We start from the raw sequence: 19,823 nt of genomic DNA on the forward strand, positions 1-19,823 counted from the left end.
CAATATATTTTAGTCATGCACTTGTAGTTTGCCCTTTTTTTTTTTTTTTTTAAATTTTTCGAGAGAGATGGATCAAACTTGAGTGCAGTGAGGGCAATTCTATGACCCTTTCAACTGCGCGCGTTACCTCAACAACTGCAACCATCCTTCCCCTTAAGCACTTAAAAGAAAAAAACAAAAAGAGTTTTAGTTCTTTTTTTTTTTTAGTAGTCTTTAGCCAATTTAACTAGTGGACCTATAGTTTGTGGGCTGGGCTACAGCCCAGTTCAGAATTTACATTGGTAAACAGCCAATCAATCCTTCCCGACCCACCCACAAAGCCACACCCATCTCTTCGCGGCTCTCACTCTCCGGCTCCGCCAGTCTCTTCCAGCCTCTCTCATCTGCCACTCCAAACCCTAATCCCAAGCTTCAATCCTCACTCACTCTCTGTGACGCGAAACGAGGTCAGTATTTTCTTCGACTCTTTCCCTCCCAAATTTATCTTTAATGTCTTCTTTGCTGATTGTGGCTGTTTCTCTCAACTTTTATTTTGATATTTGTTTAATTTCCAATGAAGATGATTAGTTAATTTCGGTAATTTGGTTAGTTTCTATGCAACAATCCAATACTTGTGATGAACCCATTGATTCGATTTTGAGCAACTTGTTTAAAAACCGGAATTTCCTCAACAGGTTTTTGTTCTCTATTTATTTATTTTTTCTTTTTTTCAGTTTTGGCTGCTTTGATTTTGCTGGGTGGGCGTTTGATTTTGGGTTGGTATTTGATTATTCTGGGTTGTTAACTGTTATTTGATTTTGCTGCAACTTGGAGTTTGAGTTGCTAGTGATAGTTGGGTTGGTACTGTCGGGCAGGGAAGTTCTATTTGGCTATTTGGGTTTTTGTTTTTTAATTATTGGCGATGAGGAGTGGATATTTCATTTGGGTTTTCTCTTCATATGTTTTGTGAATGATCTTGTTTAATGATCATTATACTTGTGTGGATTCCTATTTAAGTTGGATGGTTTTGTTGAAATTTATATGTTTTATGGTTTATTAGGACCTATGATGTGCTTAATGAAATCTGTGAATTCATATTCATTTTCACACTTCTTTTTGGGTGTAAACTGCAAAGTGTATATAAGGATTTGTTTCTTTTCATCTATTCATTTTGGGATTCTCAGAAGGGTCAAACATAATTGGTCAGTATCCTTGCTGCAGTTGTTTGTGTAATTGTGTGAAAGCACATCTCATTGCCTTAGTGATATTAGAAAAAATCTTAACTAGAATTTGCTCTGTTTCATATCATAGACAGAGCTTCATGTATAATATCATCACCGCTATATAATTTATCCATTTCTACAAAACCAAACATTTGTTAGCATTTGGTGGTCTAATGACTCTTTTGGTACAAGATGCAAGAGTTGAAATTGATATTTGAAGGGGAGCATAAAACCCAAAATCGTATAGAGGAATGTCAATCTGAGATTATAAATTGCTTATGGCACTATTACTCTGTTAGATATAGTCAAAGATTAGATATTGGATTAGTGAAGGTTTGGTAAGAGATGGGGTATTGAATTTCAGGTATATATAATGGCCTGTAGAATTCATGACATAATACACTTATGTCCACACAAAGAATAACAATAATTCAGTTATTTGACGCGGAAAAAGGATAACAATAACATCTAGAATGAGGAATGTTTGGGTCAATGCTAAATAAATGCTGGAATAAGATTCTGGAGCTCGATAATGGCAAATATGATATGTTAGGTGTCTGTTATGGTTGATATGCTTTCATTTGTTTTGTTATACTTTCTTACTTTTATTTTCTTTTATGGTCTGGAATTTTAATAGAATTTGTAAACTTTGGCTAACATCAAATTTGTTTCTTATTAGATTGTTGTTCATTGTGGTATATGGGGACTTTAGAAGCAGAAGCAGAGTATGCTGCCTTTGAGGAGAAGGTCAAACGAACTGTTTACCTAGATAACCTCTCCCCACAGGTCACTGAACCTGTTGTGAGAACTGCTCTTGGTCAGTTTGCAACTGTGAAAAATGTTCGTTTTATTCCAAATTACACAGAATCAAAGAGCATCCCACAGTGTGCACTGGTGGAGGTGGAGAACCCAAAACAGGCTGATGCCATTGTCTCAGAGATAGCCCAATTTCCTTTCATGATACTGGGGAAGCCAAGGCCTGTGAGGGCGCTTCATGCTAGAGTTGAAATGTTTGATGATCGGCCTGTAAAGCCTGGTAGAAAAATATATTGCCGTTGGTTGGAGCCAAATGATCCTGATTTTGAAGTGGCAAAGAAACTGAAGCATCTTACTCGAAAGCATGCTCTTGAAGATGCGTTTGTGCTCAAGCAACAACTCCAGGAAGAGGAGAAGCTCGCAAAGCAGCAGCAGGAGTCCCTCCAAGCAAATTATAAGAAGTATGAAATGATAGATAGTGTGATGGCTGATGGAACTGCTCGTCGCTTGGCACGCCATTATATGATTCGAGTTTCAGATGACTGTTAGGGCTTTTGTTGAGGTTATCACCCCTGTGTAGTCAAACTGTCAAAGTGACATCTGTACATGATACAAAGTTTATGAGGTGATGTCTGTTTTTAATAGAGAGCTTCGTAGTTGTTCTATTGTTGACTTTTGATGGTTGAAAGCCAAGCCACACCGTGTACTTTTGATGGTTGAACAGAACTAAAGAGAGGAAGAAAATTACTGTAAACTTTATCAAATCATTAATCTTATAGAAAAACAAATTATTTTGTTTACAATACACAATACATGGAGAATAGAACTCCTTATTTGATTCTCAATTCGCCTGATTTCCTTCAAATACGTACTGTTAAAAGAGAACTAGTAGCCCTCAAGTGAAGATCTTAATCGAAATTAACGAATTGTAGGGACCCTAGTAACAATGCCATCAGAATTGACCCAAACCTAAACCCTATCACACAGGACATCTTGGATGACAATTTTTCCTTCTAGCACGACCACAGCATCGACCTAAGAATTCTCCCTCTCAATTGTTTCCTCTGCAACAGTCCCCTGAGCTCCCAACAACTCAGGCCATGAACCCTTGCCTGCATATAGACTCCAAAAACTTGTTACATTAAATGAAAACATATAGAAAGTTTACATATATATATTATTTAGTGGCATGCATTCATAGTTGTAAACAAGCACTTGTTCATGATTACCTTCACATCCAGATGCCATCCTCGCTTCTTGTTCTAATTAATTCAGACTTTTTACTCTCTGATCTCTCTTGTAATGTAGCTTGTGATGTATTGGCATGGGGAAGAGATGCATATTTATAGTAGTTTTTCATTGAACATTTGAACAGCTTGTGGTTTCATTATTGACTATTTGGATGTTATGTAGGATGTTTGCATGATTTTGTTTACACAAATATTACATTAAGTAATGCAGTGGCAAACCTAATCGGCAAGAATGTAGAGAAGCAATTGTGTCTATCTCTATGATCCACGATGACCTTAAGCACGTAGAGAAGCAAAATGAAGAACAGCTGTTGTTTTGGTATGAAAATGAAGAATAGTATTTGGAAGCTGATGACATTTTTTTTAGAAGCAAAATGAAGAACAGCTGTTATATTATAACATTTTTTTTTTGGCCACATAATATAAAATTTCTAGAAATGTTATTTGAATGGCTAGCTGCTGGGAGCTTAGAAAATCTGAGCTTAGCCCACATAATAGAATAGTTTGGATATAAAATTGTGAGAAATAATATATATAATTTAGTACTTAATTTGAGACAATGACCAAAGTTTTAATATCAACTTTAAACCCCCTGTTTTAATAAAAAGACAGTGGTGGAGGTGATATCGAATTAATTATCTGGAAGGGGTACGTGGCTACAGCTGCAAGCTGGGGTTTCCTAGAGCAATACCCACTTGGCCGGCCAAAGACATATTACTAGCCTTAGTGTGTGGATTGTCTGTCTTTGACCTGTCTAAGAGACTAGTCTGGTGTGTGAAAACTGGCCCAGAACACCCTCCTTTACCCAAAAAAAGACTTATTACGGAAAGTTGTGCATATATCTTATTCTTGGGTTCTATACCACTATTAATCCTTTTTGAACGTCTAACAACATAATCTGTAATTAATTCTTAATTCCATTAACTTTTTTAGCTACTAATTAATCATCTCATATATTTCTAGATCAATTGCTATCCTTGCATTTCCTGATGGAGCTAGCTTGCTCTTATACTTCATTAAAGGAGCAGTATTCCCCCAAAGCAACAAACAAGTGGCCATGCATGGAACTGGTGATTTACCAAAATAGCCATAGGAATTTGACGGCATAGAGTACTGTATAACTAATGTGTTAATTTATTAATTCCAAATTGCCACGCCTACAATTACTTTTGATGGTTGAACTTAATTGAACAGAAACAAGAACTAATTAAAGATCATAAGATAGATGATGGAAAATTAACAGTAACAGTACTACTGATCATCAACTTTATCAAGCCATTCTTAATTATTAATATATATTCAGCTTCACATATATATAGAACATACATACATTAGAAGAAAAATAGATAATTATGTACGTCGTAGTCTTGAATACAAATATTATTACATTGAGAATTAATACAAGTAACCCTTATTTCATTAATTTCACTTAACCTAGCTTGATTGATGTTGAAAGCCTAGCTTGCTCTCCAACCATTAATCTTATTTAGCTTCGTATAGAATACACTGTGAAAGAACAACAAATTATTTAGTTTACAATTAATACAATACATGGTGAATAAAACTCCTTATTTGATTATCAATTCGCGTAATTTCCTTCAAATACGTACTGTTAAAAGAGAACTAGTAGTCCTGAAGTGAAGCTCTTAGTCGAAATTAACCAATTGTAGGGACCCTAGTAACGATGCCATCAGTATCGACCCAAACCCGAACCCTATCACACCGGAATTGTTTGTCGGTACTTGTTCCTTCTAGTACGACCACAGCATCGACCAAAGAATTCTCCCTCTCAATTGTTTCCTCTGCAACAGTCCCCTGAGCTCCCAACAACTCAGGCCATGAATCCTTGCCTGCATATATAAACTCCAAAAACTTGTTACATTAAATGAAAACATATATATAGAAAGCTTATATATTATTTAGTGGCATGCATTCATAGTTGTAAACAAGCACTTGTTCATGATTACCTTCACATTCAGATGCCATCCTCGCTTCTTGTTCTAATTTAGGCTTTTAATCTCTGATCTCTCTTTGTAATGTAGCTTGTGATGTATTGGCACGGGGAAGAGATGCATATTTATAGTTGTAATTGTCATTGAACAGCTTGTGGTTGGTCATTATTGACTATTTGGATGTTACTTGTTAGGTAGGCTGTTTGCATGCTTTTGTTGACATAAATATTACATCATATATATAATATAGCAAACCTTGTCGCCAAGAATGAATAATAATTGCGTCTATCTCTATGATTCACGCGCGATGACCTGAAGCATGTAGAGAAGCAAAGTGAAGAATAGCTAGTATTTTGGTATGAAAATGAAGAATAGTATTTGGTCAGTTTTAGTGAAATCTAGTTTGATACACGTACTTAGATGATAGCTATTGTTGACAAAATCTGCTGAAAGACATAAGATATAATTATGGGAAAAAGTAGGGATAACCAGCTCAGCCTGTGAGGGCGCTTCATGCTAGAGTTGAAATGTTTGATGATCGGCCTGTAAAGCCTGGTAGAAAAATATATTGCCGTTTGTTGGAACCAAATGATCCTGATTTTGCAGTGGCAAAGAAACTGAAGCATCTTACTCGAAAGCATGCTCTTGAAGATGCGTTTGTGCTCAAGCAACAACTCCAGGAAGAGGAGAAGCTCGCAAAGCAGCAGCAGGAGTCCCTCCAAGCAAATTATAAGAAGTATGAAATGATAGATAGTGTGATGTCTGATGGAACTGCTCGTCGCTTGGCACGCCATTATATGATTCGAGTTTAAGATGACTGTTACCTGAGCTTAGCCCACATAATAGAATAGTTTGGATATAAAATTGTGATAAATAATATATATAATTTAGTACTTAATTGAGACAATGGCCAAAGTTTTAATATCAACTTTAAACCCCTTGCTTTTCATGTATAAAAAGACAGTGGTGGAGGTGATATCGAATTAATCTATCTAGAAGGGGTACGTGGCTACAGCTGAAAGCTGGGGTTTCCTAGAGAAATACCCACTTGGCCAAAGACATATTACGGACTAGATCCAGCGTGGATTGTTTGTATTTGACCAGCCCAAGGGATTAGTCTGATATACGAAAGCTGGCCCAAGACACCCTTGGTTATCAAAAAAAAAAAAAAAGAGACATTTTACGAAAAATTGTGCATATATCTTATTCTTGGGTTCTATACAACTATTAATCCTTTTTGAACGTCTAACAACATAATATGTAATTAATTTTTAATTCCATTAACCTTTTTAGCTACTAATTTATCATCTCATATGTTTCTAGTATGAGATCATCAATTATTAACCAGTTTATAATTTTTCATTAATTTTTGTCCCATGTTGGTCCACATACTTTTATCATTTTCTCATGTTAGTCCACGTTTTAATTTTTGTTCCATGTTCATCCAGTTTGTAATTAACGTGTCCCGATTTAGTCCATTCCATCACATTTGGGCTAACGTCCAACCATTTTCATCACGTGCTGCACATGTGGGTTTTTTGAGAGGGCAAAAAAGTATTTTCATGTGGCATCTCTAAAATAGTAATGAAAAAAAAAGAGGGCTGCTATTTGCACACCCTCTTTTTTCTTTTTGCACACCCCTTTTGAAAAAAAAAAAAAGCCTCAAGAAAAATACCACTTTAACCCTCCCCTCACCCACACACCCACACACCCCATTCCCATCCCCCCCCCCTCGTACACACCCCTCCATCTTTCTCAAGCTTGCACAGCCACGCCCACCACCATTCTCCCTCTCTCTACCATCTCTGCCGACCACCCCAGCCCCGTCCCAGCCCACCCCAACCCAGGCCCGACCACCCCAGCCCCGCCCCTTCTCACCCCAACCCAGCCCCGACCACCCCAGCCCTCCAGCCACCGCGCGCAGCGGCTTCCAACCACCGGCGTGCCGTTCTCTCTCTCTCTCTCTCTCTCTCTCTCTCTCTCTTTCTCTCTCTCTCTCTCCGAGTAGCTGGTTCGGCGGGCACTTGCCGAACGGGTCCTTGATGTTCGGTGGGTACCTACCGAACAACACTCCCATCGTTCGGCGGATGCCTGCCGAACGAATGTGACATTTTCGGCGGGCCAGTGTCGAACGGATGCGCAGCTGCGCGCGGGAGGAGAGAGAGAGAGGAGGTGCTGCTGCTACAGGGCTGGGGTGCGGGAGGGAATGAGGTGGTCCGGTGAGGGGCTGAGTGGGTGGTTCGGGGCTGGGTTGGGGTGGGCTGGGGAAGAGAGAGAGGAGGTGGTGCTGCGGGGGGGGTCGGTGCAGGGGCTGAGGGGCTAGGTGGGTTGGGTGGAGGGGGGAGGCCGGAGGGGGAGGGAGGGAGGGGTGGGTCGGGTGAGGGGGTTGAGGGGCTTGGTGGGTTGGGTGGAGGGGCTGGCTGGCTGGTTGGGTGGAGGGGCTGGCTGGCTGGTTGGGTGGAGGGGCTGGCTGGCTGGCTGGAGAAGAAGAAGAAGAAAAAAAAAAAAAAAAAAACAGGGGGAGGGGGGTGTGAACGTGAGAAAAAATAGAGGAAAAGAAAGAAGGGTGTGTAATGAAATGAGGGTATTTTAGTAATGGGTTGGGTGTGTGTTGAGAGATTTTGAATTTGAAGTAAGTGTGTGGGGTGTGTAGGAGAAAAAAAGAGAAAAAGGGTGTGCAAAAAGAAAAAAAAAGGGTGTGCAAATAGCAGCCCTCAAAAAAAAATCTAAAAAAAAAAAGAAAGAGGAAGGATTCTAAAATCCCCTCCCCACACCCACCCGACCCTTCCCCTCCCACCTACCTCCCCCAGTCCGGCCATCTACCCAATCCGTCCCCGGAAATAACCCTTCCTGGCCGCATGCATCTCTCTCTTTCTCTCACTCTCTCTCTCTCTCTTTGTCTTTCACTATATTTCTCTCTCCCACTCTCTCTTTATGTCTCTCTTTCTTTCTCACACTCTCTCTCTCTCTCTCTCTATATCACTCTCTTTCTCTCTCGGCGGCGGCTTCTTCTGGTTTGTGAAGGAAGATAAAGGAGGGTGGGTTTGAAGACATCCACTGATTTTGGGTTTGGAGAAATTTGTGGGATGATGATGATTGATGGGGTTTCTGAGAGATTTTTGCAGAGGGTTCCTATACCCTCTACAAAGATGGGATTGCAGAGGTTTCTGAGACATCCACAGATTTTTGCAAAGTATTGATTTTTTGAATTTTCATTATTTCATTTAATCTTGTTTTATTTTATTTTTGTTTTTTTTCTTAATTTTAATTTTATGTTTATAGGTGTGGTGTGTGGGGGAATGCAGATGATCTGTTTCCCTTGGGGGGGGGGGGGTGTGTTGCAGAAAGGAAGATGAAGAAGAAAAAGAAAAAAAGGAAGAAGAAGAGGGGTGGGGTACGTTAGTGTTGTGTCCCTGTGGGGGTGCTGTTGGGCTTGTTTTTTTTTTTTGATTCATTCTTTTTTTATTATTATTATTTTGGAGATGGTGGCAAAAATGTAAGGAAAAATACTTTTTTCCCCTCCCAAAAAGCCCATATGTACGGCACGTGATGGAAACGGACGGACATTAGCCCAAAAGTGACGGAATGGACTAAATTAGGACACGTCAATTATAAACTGGATCAACATGGGACAAAAATTAAATCATAGACCAACATGGAAAAATGATAAAAGTATGTGGACCAATAATGCATTTTACTCTAATTATTAATATATATTTAACTTCACATATATATAGAACATACATACATCAGAAGAAAAATAGATAATTATATATGTACGTAGTCTTGGATACAAATATTATTGCATTGAGAATTAATACAAGTACCCCTTATTTCATTAATTTCACTTAACCTAGCTTTGATTGATGTTGAAAGCCTAGCTTGCTCTCCAACCATTAATCTTATTTAGCTTCGTATAGAATACACAGTGAAAGAACAACAAATTATTTAGTTTACAATTAATACAATACATGGTGAATAAAACTCCTTATTTGATTATCAATTCGCGTAATTTCCTTCAAATACTGTTAAAAGAGAACTAGTAGCCCTGAAGTGAAGCTCTTAGTCGAAATTAACCAATTGTAGGGACCCTAGTAACGATGCCATCAGTATCGACCCAAACCCAAACCCTATCACACCGGAATTGTTGGTCGACAATTGTTCCTTCTAGTACGACGATAGCATCGACCAAAGAATTCTCCCTCTCAATTGTTTCCTCTGCAACAGTCCCCTGAGCTCCCAACAACTCAGGCCATGAATCCTTGCCTGCATATATAAACTCCAAAAACTTGTTACATTAAATGAAAACATATATATAGAAAGCTTATATATTATTTAGTGGCATGCATTCATAGTTGTAAACAAGCACTTGTTCATGATTACCTTCACATTCAGATGCCATCCTCGCTTCTTGTTCTAATTTAGGCTTTTAATCTCTGATCTCTCTTTGTAATGTAGCTTGTGATGTATTGGAATGGGGAAGAGATGCATATTTATAGTAGTAATTGTCATTGAACAGCTTGTGGTTGGTCATTATTGACTATTTGGATGTTACTTGTTAGGTAGGCTGTTTGCATGCTTTTGTTGACACAAATATTACATCATATAATATATGCAGCAGCAAACCGGCATTGTCGCCAAGAATGAATATTAATTGCCTCTATCTCTATGATTCACGCGCGACGACCTTAAGCATGTAGAGAAGCAAAGTGAAGAATAGCTAGTATATATTTTGGTATGAAAATGAAGAATAGTATTTGGTCAGTTTTAGTGAAATCTAGTTTGTACGATACACGTACTTAGATGATAGCTATTGTTGACAAAATCTATCTGCTGAAAGACATAAGATATAATTATGGGAAAAAGTAGGGATAACCAGCTCAAGAAATCTGGTATCAATCTTGGACAAACATTTCTTCTTGTTTTTCTTGGCCACATAATATAACATTTCTTCATATAATTTGACTTAGAAACTTATTTGAATGGACTGGCCGGGAGCTTAGAAAGTCTGAGCTTAGCCGGCACACATATATAATAGGAACAAACTTCACACAAGTTTTCATGTCCAACTTAACTTTGTCTTGACTATATTCAAATGTGGAGTTTTATCTCAAAAAAACATCGGCACAATTTAATTAGCTAGGGAAATATTTTATACTTAATACACCTAATGTTTGCAATTTTGAAGTCCTTACAGGTAGCACAAGTGATAAGGGTAAGTGGGGTAATGAGTTATGAATAAACTAGGTCTAGGGTTAAATCCCTTCCAATATAACAAATAAAAACATTAATGTTCACAATTCTTAACAAACTCTTATAAAACCCCAGTTGATTAATATTAATTGTCCTTCTTCTTCCCGCTCCATAATTGTCAAGAACTTTAACCATCATGTACATCTTAATCGAACCATACGCTAATTATGATCAAATTCAAACTCTTATCATTTTTTTTGTTTTTTTGTTTTTTTTCTATTTTTGTACATAAATTTTTGCCCTGGTCCCAATCAAGTACCCAAATTATTATTCATTTTAATTTCATACCCAAAATTTTATTTTGTCCCAATTTGATATATAATGTGACTTTCGTCAAATTACGGTATTTTAGTCAACCGAAGTTCGTGAATAGACTAAATTGACCCTGAGTATAAGACATATGCAAGACACATGACCAAAGTTTGTTAATATTATTTAACGGGAGTCACATTAATTATATAATAAATTGAGATAAAACAATAATTTGGGTATCAAGTTAGGACAAATAATATATAGTTTGGTATTTAATTAATTGAGATAATGATCAAAGTTTAAATATCAAAAGGACTAGGATTCTCTATCCATTTTCCTACTCATTTCCCTACCATGTTTTTATCTTGGCCATGAACCTTCCCACCTCTTCCCCTTTCTTTCTCTCTCTACTCTCTCTTTGATGGCTAAGATTAAAACATTATAGACAAATGGGTAGGGAATCCTAGTCCCAAATTGAAAACCCTTTTTTTCATGCATGAAGAAAGACAATGCTGCACAGAAGGAGATATTCGAATTATATTCTATCTGCACTCTGCAGGAAGGGGTACGCACGTGGCTACATGAAAAGATACGGGTTTCCTAGAGCAATACCCACTTGGCCAAAAGACCTATTACCGAAAATGGTGCATATATATATAGATATATGTGTTGATCCGAATTGTTTATTTTTTACATCTTCATTGATAAATCATTCTTACAAAAAATCAGTCAAATCGAAAATTATTTGCCTATCTAACTTTGATCAAACAAATAGACGGTTTCATATATTGAAAATATTTGGTTCGTCTATTCGTTTGATCAAAGTTAGATAGGCAAATAATTTCCAATTTGGCTGATTTTTTGCAAGAATGATTTATTAATGGAGAAGTAAAAAATAAACGATTCGGATTGACACAAAACGACTCGTGTGGGCCCCACAAAGAGATCCTTCATTTAGTGTTAAATGAGAAATCCATCATTTGAAGGCCCTGTATTATATATATATATATATATTCTTGGGTTCTATGCCACGCAGAGGGGTCTTTGTACAGTGTATTAAAACCTTTTTAAACGTCTAAAAACATAATTGATCTGTAATTAATTCTTAGTTCCATTAACCCTTTTTTTTTTTCTGCCTCTATTCCATTAACCTTTTTAACTACTAATTTCTCATCTCATATATTTCTAGATCAATTGCTATCCATGCATTTCCTGTTGGAGCTAGCTTGCTCTTATCAATACTTCATTAAAGGAGCAATATTCTCCCAAAGCACCAAACAAGAGGCCATGTATTGAACTGGTGATTTACCAAAATAGCCATAAGAATTAATTGACGGCATAGAGTACTGTAATTGATGTGTTAATTTATTAATTATTGGCCGGAACACATGCAAGAGTGGAGCTTTAGTTCCAAATTGCCACGCCTACAATTACTTTTGATGGTTGAACCTAATTGAACAGAAACAAGAACTAATTAAAGAGAAGATAGATGATGGAAAATTAACAGTAACGGTACTACTACTCAATACTTATCAACTTTATCAAGCCATTCTTAATTATTAATATATATGTTGCTTCACACAGAACTTACATACATCAGAAGCTAGAAAAATAGATAATTATGTAGTCTTTAATACAGATATTATTGCATGGAGAATTAATACAAATACTCCTTATTTCATTAATTTCACTTAACCTAGCTTGGTTGATGTGAATTATATATTAATTAAGCCCTTACAGAGGAGAGCCTAATTATACTTGACACATATTTAACCAATTGTAGGGACCCTGATGACAATGCCACGTTTATCGACCCAAACCCGAACCCTATCACACCGAAAATCAGCAGTCACGAACGATCCTTCTTTTACGATAACAGAATTCACTAAAGAATTCTCGCTCTCAATCGTTGCCTCTGCATCCTTCCCTTTCTCTCCCACCAGCTCTGGCCATGAATTCTTTCCTCGACATTCAGATGACATCCTTATACTTTTCTATATATCACTCACTCACTCTCTCTCTCTCTCTCTCTCTCTCTATATATGTTTCTGATGATAAGATCTCTCGTGTTGTATTTGTGTGTGAATTGGGATGTGTTGGGGGTACTTGTGTATTTATGTACAGAGAAGGTTTAGGTTTAGGGTTTCAATATGATTTCTGCTTAATTGAATAAGACCACAAAGTGTGGTTTATATACATGGACCTATAACTAAAATACAGGAATTAATAAATAACCTAATTAATCCTAATAATTACACAATAATAACATGGGTTGACTCACACCAACACTTCCCCTCAAGTTGGTGCATATATATCGCACATGCCCAACTTGTCTAGTGAGTCCAAAAACACTCTATTTGCTACGGCCTTGGTCAACACATCTGCAAGCTGATCTTCGGACTTCACAAATGGGAAGTTAATAATCTTAGCTTCAAGTTTCTCTTTAATGAAGTGTCGATCAATCTCAATGTGCTTTGTTCTGTCATGCTGAACAGGATTATGTGCTATATCAATAACAGATTTGTTATCACAAACAAGTCCATAGGTTTGGTAGGTGGACACCCTAAATCGGTCAATAGATGTCTCAACCATAAAAGTTCGACTACTCCGAGTGCCATACCTCTGTATTCAGCCTCTGCACTTGATCTAGATACAACTGATTGCTTCTTACTCCTCCAGGTCACCAAATTCCCCCTACAAAGGTAAAATAGCCTGAGGTAGACCTTCTATCATCTGCTGAACCACCCCAGTCTGCATCAGAAAACCCTTCAACATTCACATGACCATGATTAGCAAACAACAACCCTTTACCAGGTGCAGATTTTAAATACTGCAAAATTCGCTCCACAGCATCCATATGGGGTTTACACGGGGCATGCATAAACTGGCTTACCACACTAACTGCATAAGCAATGTCAGGTCTAGTGTGAGACAGATATATCAATCTTCCAACAAGTCTCTGATATCGCCTCTTATCTGCAGGCAAGGCCCCCAAACACTCGAAAAGTCTATGATTTTGTTCCATAGGAGTGACAGCTGGCTTACACCCAAGCATACCAGTTTCAGACAACAAATCTAAAACATATTTCCTTTGAGATAGGAATATGCCATGTTTAGACCGAGCCACTTCTATCCCAAGAAAGAACTTCAAGTCCCCCAGCTGTTTCATTTCAAACTCTTGAGACAAGTACCTCTGCAAATTAGAGATTTCATCATAATCATCTCCGGTCAGAACCATATCATCAACGTAAATGATAAGAGCAGTAATCTTCTTCCCCCTTTTCTTTAGGAACAAAGTATGATCAAAATTACTCTGTCGATAACCATAGTTCTTCATTGCACGGGTGAATCTCCCAAACCAGGCTCTCGGAGATTGTTTAAGACCATATAAAGACTTTTTCAGTTTACATACCAATCTTGTATTATCAAACTCTGGTATACCTGGAGGAGGATCCATGTATACTTCTTCAGTCAAATCACCATGGAGAAAGGCATTCTTTACATCAAACTGAAGGAGTGGCCAATCTTTGTTAGCAGCCAAAGACAACAGAACCCGTACTGTGTTTAACTTGGCCACTGGAGCAAACGTCTCCAAGTAGTCTATGCCATAGGACTGTGTATAACCCTTTGCTACCAACCTTGCCTTATACCTTTCCACTGACCCATTAGCTTTGTGTTTGACTGCAAACACCCATCTGCACCCAACTGTCTTCTTCCCCTTAGGTAGAGAAACCAACTCCCAGGTTGAATTCTTCTGTAATGCCGCCATTTCTTCAGCCATAGCTTTGGTCCATCTAAAATCTGTAAGAGCATCCTGCAATCTACTAGGAATAGAAACAGAAGATAATTGCAGAACATACGATTCATATGACTTTGAAAGCCTAACAGACGACACATGATTATTAATTGAGTACCTAACTTTGGCATTTGGATCTGGCTCATATTTAGCTGGTGGTTGTCCTCGGTTAGACCAAGGAGGAAGTGTAAATTTAGAAGCATTAGAAATAAGATCTGAACCAGAATGTGAATCAAGAGTATTGTCGGTTACCTCAATGGACGAAGAAAATTGATTCAATGGAGTAGGAGAGATGGCGATACTATCATGGAGTGGTGACTCCTCAGGCTCAGAATTGGTGGGTTCTTGTCCTACCACATCCTCAGTATCATCTTCAGTAATTTCTGCATCCTCAGTATCATCCGCAGTAATTTCCGCATTCTCAGTATCATCCTCAGACACTGGGTGATCAGCAGTCTGTTCTGACCCTTCCTCACTACCACTCCCAAACTTATCAAAAAACAACACATCATCTCGATTCTGCACTTCACTATTCTGCACTTCACTAGAAACCTCCCCCTGAAGGGTAGAATCCAGTGGACGTGGAGAATAAAAAAGTTGATGTTCATGAAAAGTGACATCCATAGAGACATAGAAGCGCTGAGTAGAGGGATGATAGCACCGATACCCCTTCCGGGATGGACTATAACCAACAAATACACACTCTAAGGCCCGAGATACGAGCTTGGATCGTTGATGAGAATGTGAATGCACAAAAACTACACACCCAAAAACCCGGGGTTCCAAATAAAGGATACCTGGTAGAGAGACAAAATCCGAGAGAACATCCAGAGGTCGCCGAAAGTCAAGGACACTAGATGGGGTCCGATTAATTAGATAAACGGCAGAACTCAAGGCATCACCCCAGAACAGAGATGGCACGTGACCCCCCAGAAGAAGGGACCGAGTGACTTCCAATAAATGTCGATTTTTGCGTTCAGTAAACCCATTCTGTTGTGGAGAATGAGCACAAGAAGTCTGATGAAGGATCCCCGCAGAAGCAAAATACTGAGTCAACTCTGTATTAACGAACTCACCACCATTATCAGAGCGCAAAACTTTAATAGGACAGGCAAACTGGGTGAGGACCATATGATGAAAAAGGCGAAAAATAGCACACACATCACTTTTATGTTTCAGAAGATAAACCCAAGTCATCCTAGTACAATCATCAATAAATGTCACAAACCATTTCATTCCTTTATGTGTACCACACGGGGCTGGACCCCAAACATCCGAGTGGACCAAAGCAAAAGGAACATCCATACGTGTAGCACTAGAAGGAAACACTGAACGATGGCTTTTGGCCAACACACAAACTTCACAATTAAAATGGGAAATGTTCAATCCAAGAAATAAAGAGGGAAATAAGCGCCGAAGATAACTAAAGGACGGATGACCAAGTCGGCGATGCCACAACCAAATCTTCTCCTTATTTTCGAAGGAACCATCACTAACTAGACTCACAATGCCACGACCATCTGAAGCGGAAACCCCACTATCCAGATAGTACAATCCACCACTCTTTCTACCACTGCCAATCTTCTCCCTGGTATGAATATCCTGGAAAACACAATGGGTAGGAAAGAATGTGGCCACACAATTATGAGTTTTGGTTAGTTGACTAACAGAAATAAGGTTACAATTTAAGGAAGGAACAAACAACACATTATGTAAAGACAAACCAGATGAGAAGGATACCGTGCCGCCCCCTAAAATAGGAGATGACACACCATTGGCATTAACAATAAATGGTTTAGGACAGACAGATAAAAGATGACTAAAAACATAACGATCAGAAGTCATATGATCCGTAGCACCTGTATCAATTATCCATGCACCATTACCAGTACAAGCAGAATTACTCAAAGCAGAGTTAGAGATACCTGACTTGACAACAAAGCTGGAGGAACTAACAGAGTTCACCCTGGAATGCAACTTTTTTTTTTTATATATATATATATATTTTTTTTCCCTTCTATTTTTTTCCTTGCGCAGAGCTACAGAAATCAGATCGTTTTTTTTTTCCTGCGCAGAGCTACACAAATCAGAGGGGGGTTCAGCCGCGTTGCACATCCGCCATTTCGCGTTGCAGAGAACTCACGCAACAGCAGCGGGTTGACGTCTCTGGCGGACGAGCAGCAGTCGCCGGCGCTCAAGGAAGGTGGAGGCGGGGCGTCGAAGTCGTGTCGAGTAGCCGGATTGGCGTCGGGTCGAGCAGGCGGGGCGGCATCGCGTTGGGCAAGCAGGTCGGCAGAGGTGGAGGTGCGCCCACGCGTCGCTGGTGGTTGACGCGAGCGACGGGGGGGCAGGCGACGGCGCTGCTGGTCGACGTGAGGTGGATGCGCGCAGGCAGAGGCGGAGCGTCGCGCACAGTCGCACAGACTGGTCGACGTGAAACGGAGGCGCGCAGGCAGAGGTGGAGGCGAGCACAGTCGCCAGCGTACGAGGGAGACAGCAGTGATGTCGGCGTCGCTGGTGGTGGACGCGAGCGATGGGGGCAGGCTACGGCGTCACCGCTGGTCGACGTGGAGCAGCAGCGACGGGGGTATGCCGCTGGTCGACGGTGGCCGGTGTCCGGCGTCGCTGCTGGTGGGTGGCTGGTGTTTCAGCAAGTGAAGGTGAAGCAGCGGAAAAAATTCTAATAATAAGTGAAGGTGAAGATGAACAGTAGGATTTCTGACTAATAGAATTTTTCTAGAAAAAATTCTTCAAAAACCAGTAGGATAGGAAAAACCATGCTCTGATACCATGTACAAAGAAGGTTTAGGTTTAGGGTTTCAATATGATTTCTACTTAATTGAATAAGACCACAAAGTGTGGTTTATATACATGGACCTATAACTAAAATACATGAATTAATAAATAACCTAATTAATCCTAATAATTACACAATAATAACATGGGTTGACTCACACCAACAATTTATAGTGGTATCACATATGATGCATTGCATTAATAGCTTGTAGTTGGTTGTTGATTGTTATTTGACTTTAGGTGTGTTACGTAGGCTCAAAATTTATTTGCTTTGTCTTCACGTCTTGTATAGTATACAAACTTTCGAAACTTTCAGAAATTGTTTTAGATATATAGTATGTTGCATGTTCAATTGTAAAGTTGAACCACTGATTCAGTTGGTTCACAGTCTGAACACCTGGTTTAGATTTACAATTTGTCTTGGTAGGGTGATGCATGCCTTATTTTTAGATAGTCTAATAAAACATCAACCTACCAAGCTTATCCTGAAAGTCGTCTCTATCTCTATGATCCAAAAATGAACTAGCTTAAACATGTAGAAGCAAAACGAGGATATTCGAATAATGCTTGGTCAATAGTATAGATTAAAGGCATGCACTATTTTAACAACACATTCAAAGTCAGTTTTGTTGATTATATCACAAGTGTGAATAACGTACAAAGTCAGTTCTAAATTTTTAAGGAGGCTGATGAAATGTGGTTTGTACGATATTCGTACTTAAATGATATGATAGGCGTTCACGAAAAAAATAAGAAGATGATATGATAGGAATTGTTGACAAAATTTGAAAGACCGGCCTAAAAGAAACATATTGGAAAAATTAAGTGGGGATAAACTCATGTGATTTAATTATCCCATTTTATGTTGAAAAACCTCCTCTGGCTGTGAAAAGCTGCATTTGACTGCTATAAAATAAGATATCCTAATAATAATATAATTAACTGGAATTAATATACTTATTTGAAAAACTTAATCAGCAAAAGTCATCATTTGAAATTTGGACCTTGGGTTTGTTGATAGATATATAGAAAAGTAAGCGAACTGATAATAGCTCAAAAGTGCATATTGGTTGTCCTAATAATTATATAATTTGTGCAATTTTATTGAAAGAAATACTAAATTTCTGTTTTATTTTGTTCATTCAGATTTAATACGAAAAAGGTTAATATAACAATAAGAAGACTCCTAGAGCAAATAAATTAAGCAAAGCACAGGATGGGCTGGTGGTTATGTTTAGGAGGAGTGAATCACGTGATGGTCTTAAGACTCCTAGGGCATGTTTGGTACACCGTATTAGAATTTGGATAGGAGTAAATAGTCAATATCAGTTGTTTGGTGTCAACTTGTATTATTAATTACCTGACTATGTAAACCAGAACTTGCTTTTAATACTCTCCTTACTTGATTAATTAATACAACTCACACACCCAGGATTAAATAATACACGCTTAATTATAAAAACTTGGAAAACAAAAATACGCTTGAAAACCAAGAGACGCTATTTTTATCTTCTTCTTGTCCATCGTCCCATCACCATAGCCCAGCCTCTGGCCACCACCCCGGTACACCTTGTTGGCGGTTAAGACCAGCAACCTTCCACCTCTCTCTCTCTTTCTCTCTGTGTCACCTTTTCGGCGGTTATTGTCTTATGTCTCTTTCCATGGGCGAATTCCAAGTATACATCAATAAAATTTTGTCAAATTGCCAAAAGACCACATCGCGATCGAGGAGTCCCTTGAAATGCTATTGATCATTATCTTAATTTGTATACATGAATGCGTTAACAAAAATTTAATTGTTTTCTTCTCCCATAAAGTGCTAGCTATTAACCTATGGTAATGTTTGAGATCTCCTTGGCTTTTACGTGATATGATTACCAAAACATTGTTTCTTATGCATTAGAAGTTAAAAAAGGAAAATATATATATATATATATTTTGACAAGAATGCTCTAAACACTACAAGAATAACCCCCTTTTGTGACTGTACAGTGAAGGCTGATATACATTTGTCACTGCTGTTGGGTTGGTGGTGACTCTTAAAGTTGCAAGTTCCTTTTGGATCCAAAAGTAACGGTTGGATTGTTACTCTCTAATTAATCAATTAAGTATAACATATTTATTGAGAGAAATGAATTACTGTGTATTTAAAAATGGACAGTTCTCATATTTTTAATTTTTTTATTAATTGAAAAGTTTAATTTAACCAGAATGGGTCCCACAATGTCAAAGCCACAGTCCATTATTACTTGCACTGACTTGACATGAATATCAATGCTGGTTTAAAAAATTAAAAATTACCAATTAACTTCCATTTAGACTACGCCCCTCTACTCTCCTCCCTTATCTTCTCTCTCTCTCTCTCTCCTTTCTTATCTCTCTCGTAATCCCTCCGCCCCTCTCTCCTCCACACCCACATCCACACCCACACCCACACCAAATTCTCTCCATCACCACCCTCTATGCAAAGACAAAACCCAAGACATTCTCGACATCGACAGCAAAAAGGTATCATTTCTCCCTTTTTTTAAGTTTTCCTTTGGGTTTGACTTCTGGGATTTTGATT

At 38.5% G+C, this 19,823-nt stretch overlaps 3 protein-coding genes and 3 pseudogenes across 4 annotated transcripts; 1 reads left to right on the forward strand and 5 right to left on the reverse strand.

Annotated features, from left to right (window-relative positions):
* The first annotated feature begins 290 nt into the window (after positions 1 to 290).
* LOC147293923 (ASI1-immunoprecipitated protein 1 pseudogene) lies at positions 291 to 2,761 on the forward strand (annotated as a pseudogene).
* Positions 2,762 to 2,876: 115 nt separating this feature from the next.
* LOC147293924 (glu S.griseus protease inhibitor pseudogene) lies at positions 2,877 to 3,206 on the reverse strand (annotated as a pseudogene).
* A 1,345-nt stretch (positions 3,207 to 4,551) lies between these two features.
* Positions 4,552 to 5,291, reverse strand: LOC147293925 (glu S.griseus protease inhibitor-like). Of its 2 annotated transcripts, XM_086233799.1 has the most exons (3): positions 5,176 to 5,291; positions 4,819 to 5,058; positions 4,552 to 4,714 (listed from the first exon to the last, which is right to left on the reverse strand). In XM_086233799.1, the coding sequence occupies exons 1-2, from the start codon at positions 5,192 to 5,194 to the stop codon at positions 4,865 to 4,867; spliced, it is 213 nt and encodes a 70-aa protein (XP_086089925.1). In that variant the 5' UTR covers positions 5,195 to 5,291; the 3' UTR covers positions 4,552 to 4,714; positions 4,819 to 4,864. The 2 variants fall into 2 exon arrangements, with proteins under 2 accessions (XP_086089925.1, XP_086089924.1); XM_086233798.1 differs by having other exon boundaries at positions 4,552 to 5,058.
* A 3,561-nt stretch (positions 5,292 to 8,852) lies between these two features.
* On the reverse strand, positions 8,853 to 9,614 carry LOC147293926 (glu S.griseus protease inhibitor-like). The gene is made up of 2 exons (XM_086233934.1): positions 9,544 to 9,614; positions 8,853 to 9,426 (listed from the first exon to the last, which is right to left on the reverse strand). The coding sequence occupies exons 1-2, from the start codon at positions 9,560 to 9,562 to the stop codon at positions 9,233 to 9,235; spliced, it is 213 nt and encodes a 70-aa protein (XP_086090060.1). The 5' UTR covers positions 9,563 to 9,614; the 3' UTR covers positions 8,853 to 9,232.
* A 2,820-nt stretch (positions 9,615 to 12,434) lies between these two features.
* LOC147293927 (glu S.griseus protease inhibitor pseudogene) lies at positions 12,435 to 12,647 on the reverse strand (annotated as a pseudogene).
* Positions 12,648 to 13,345: 698 nt separating this feature from the next.
* On the reverse strand, positions 13,346 to 16,306 carry LOC147293928 (uncharacterized). The gene is made up of 4 exons (XM_086231150.1): positions 16,202 to 16,306; positions 14,580 to 16,063; positions 14,372 to 14,486; positions 13,346 to 13,705 (listed from the first exon to the last, which is right to left on the reverse strand). The coding sequence occupies exons 1-4, from the start codon at positions 16,304 to 16,306 to the stop codon at positions 13,346 to 13,348; spliced, it is 2,064 nt and encodes a 687-aa protein (XP_086087276.1).
* Positions 16,307 to 19,823: the final 3,517 nt, after the last annotated feature.

The sequence above is a fragment of the Dryas octopetala genome, chromosome 2 (assembly GCF_963921425.1).
Source record: "Dryas octopetala chromosome 2, drDryOcto1.1, whole genome shotgun sequence".
Lineage (NCBI taxonomy): Eukaryota > Viridiplantae > Streptophyta > Magnoliopsida > Rosales > Rosaceae > Dryas > Dryas octopetala.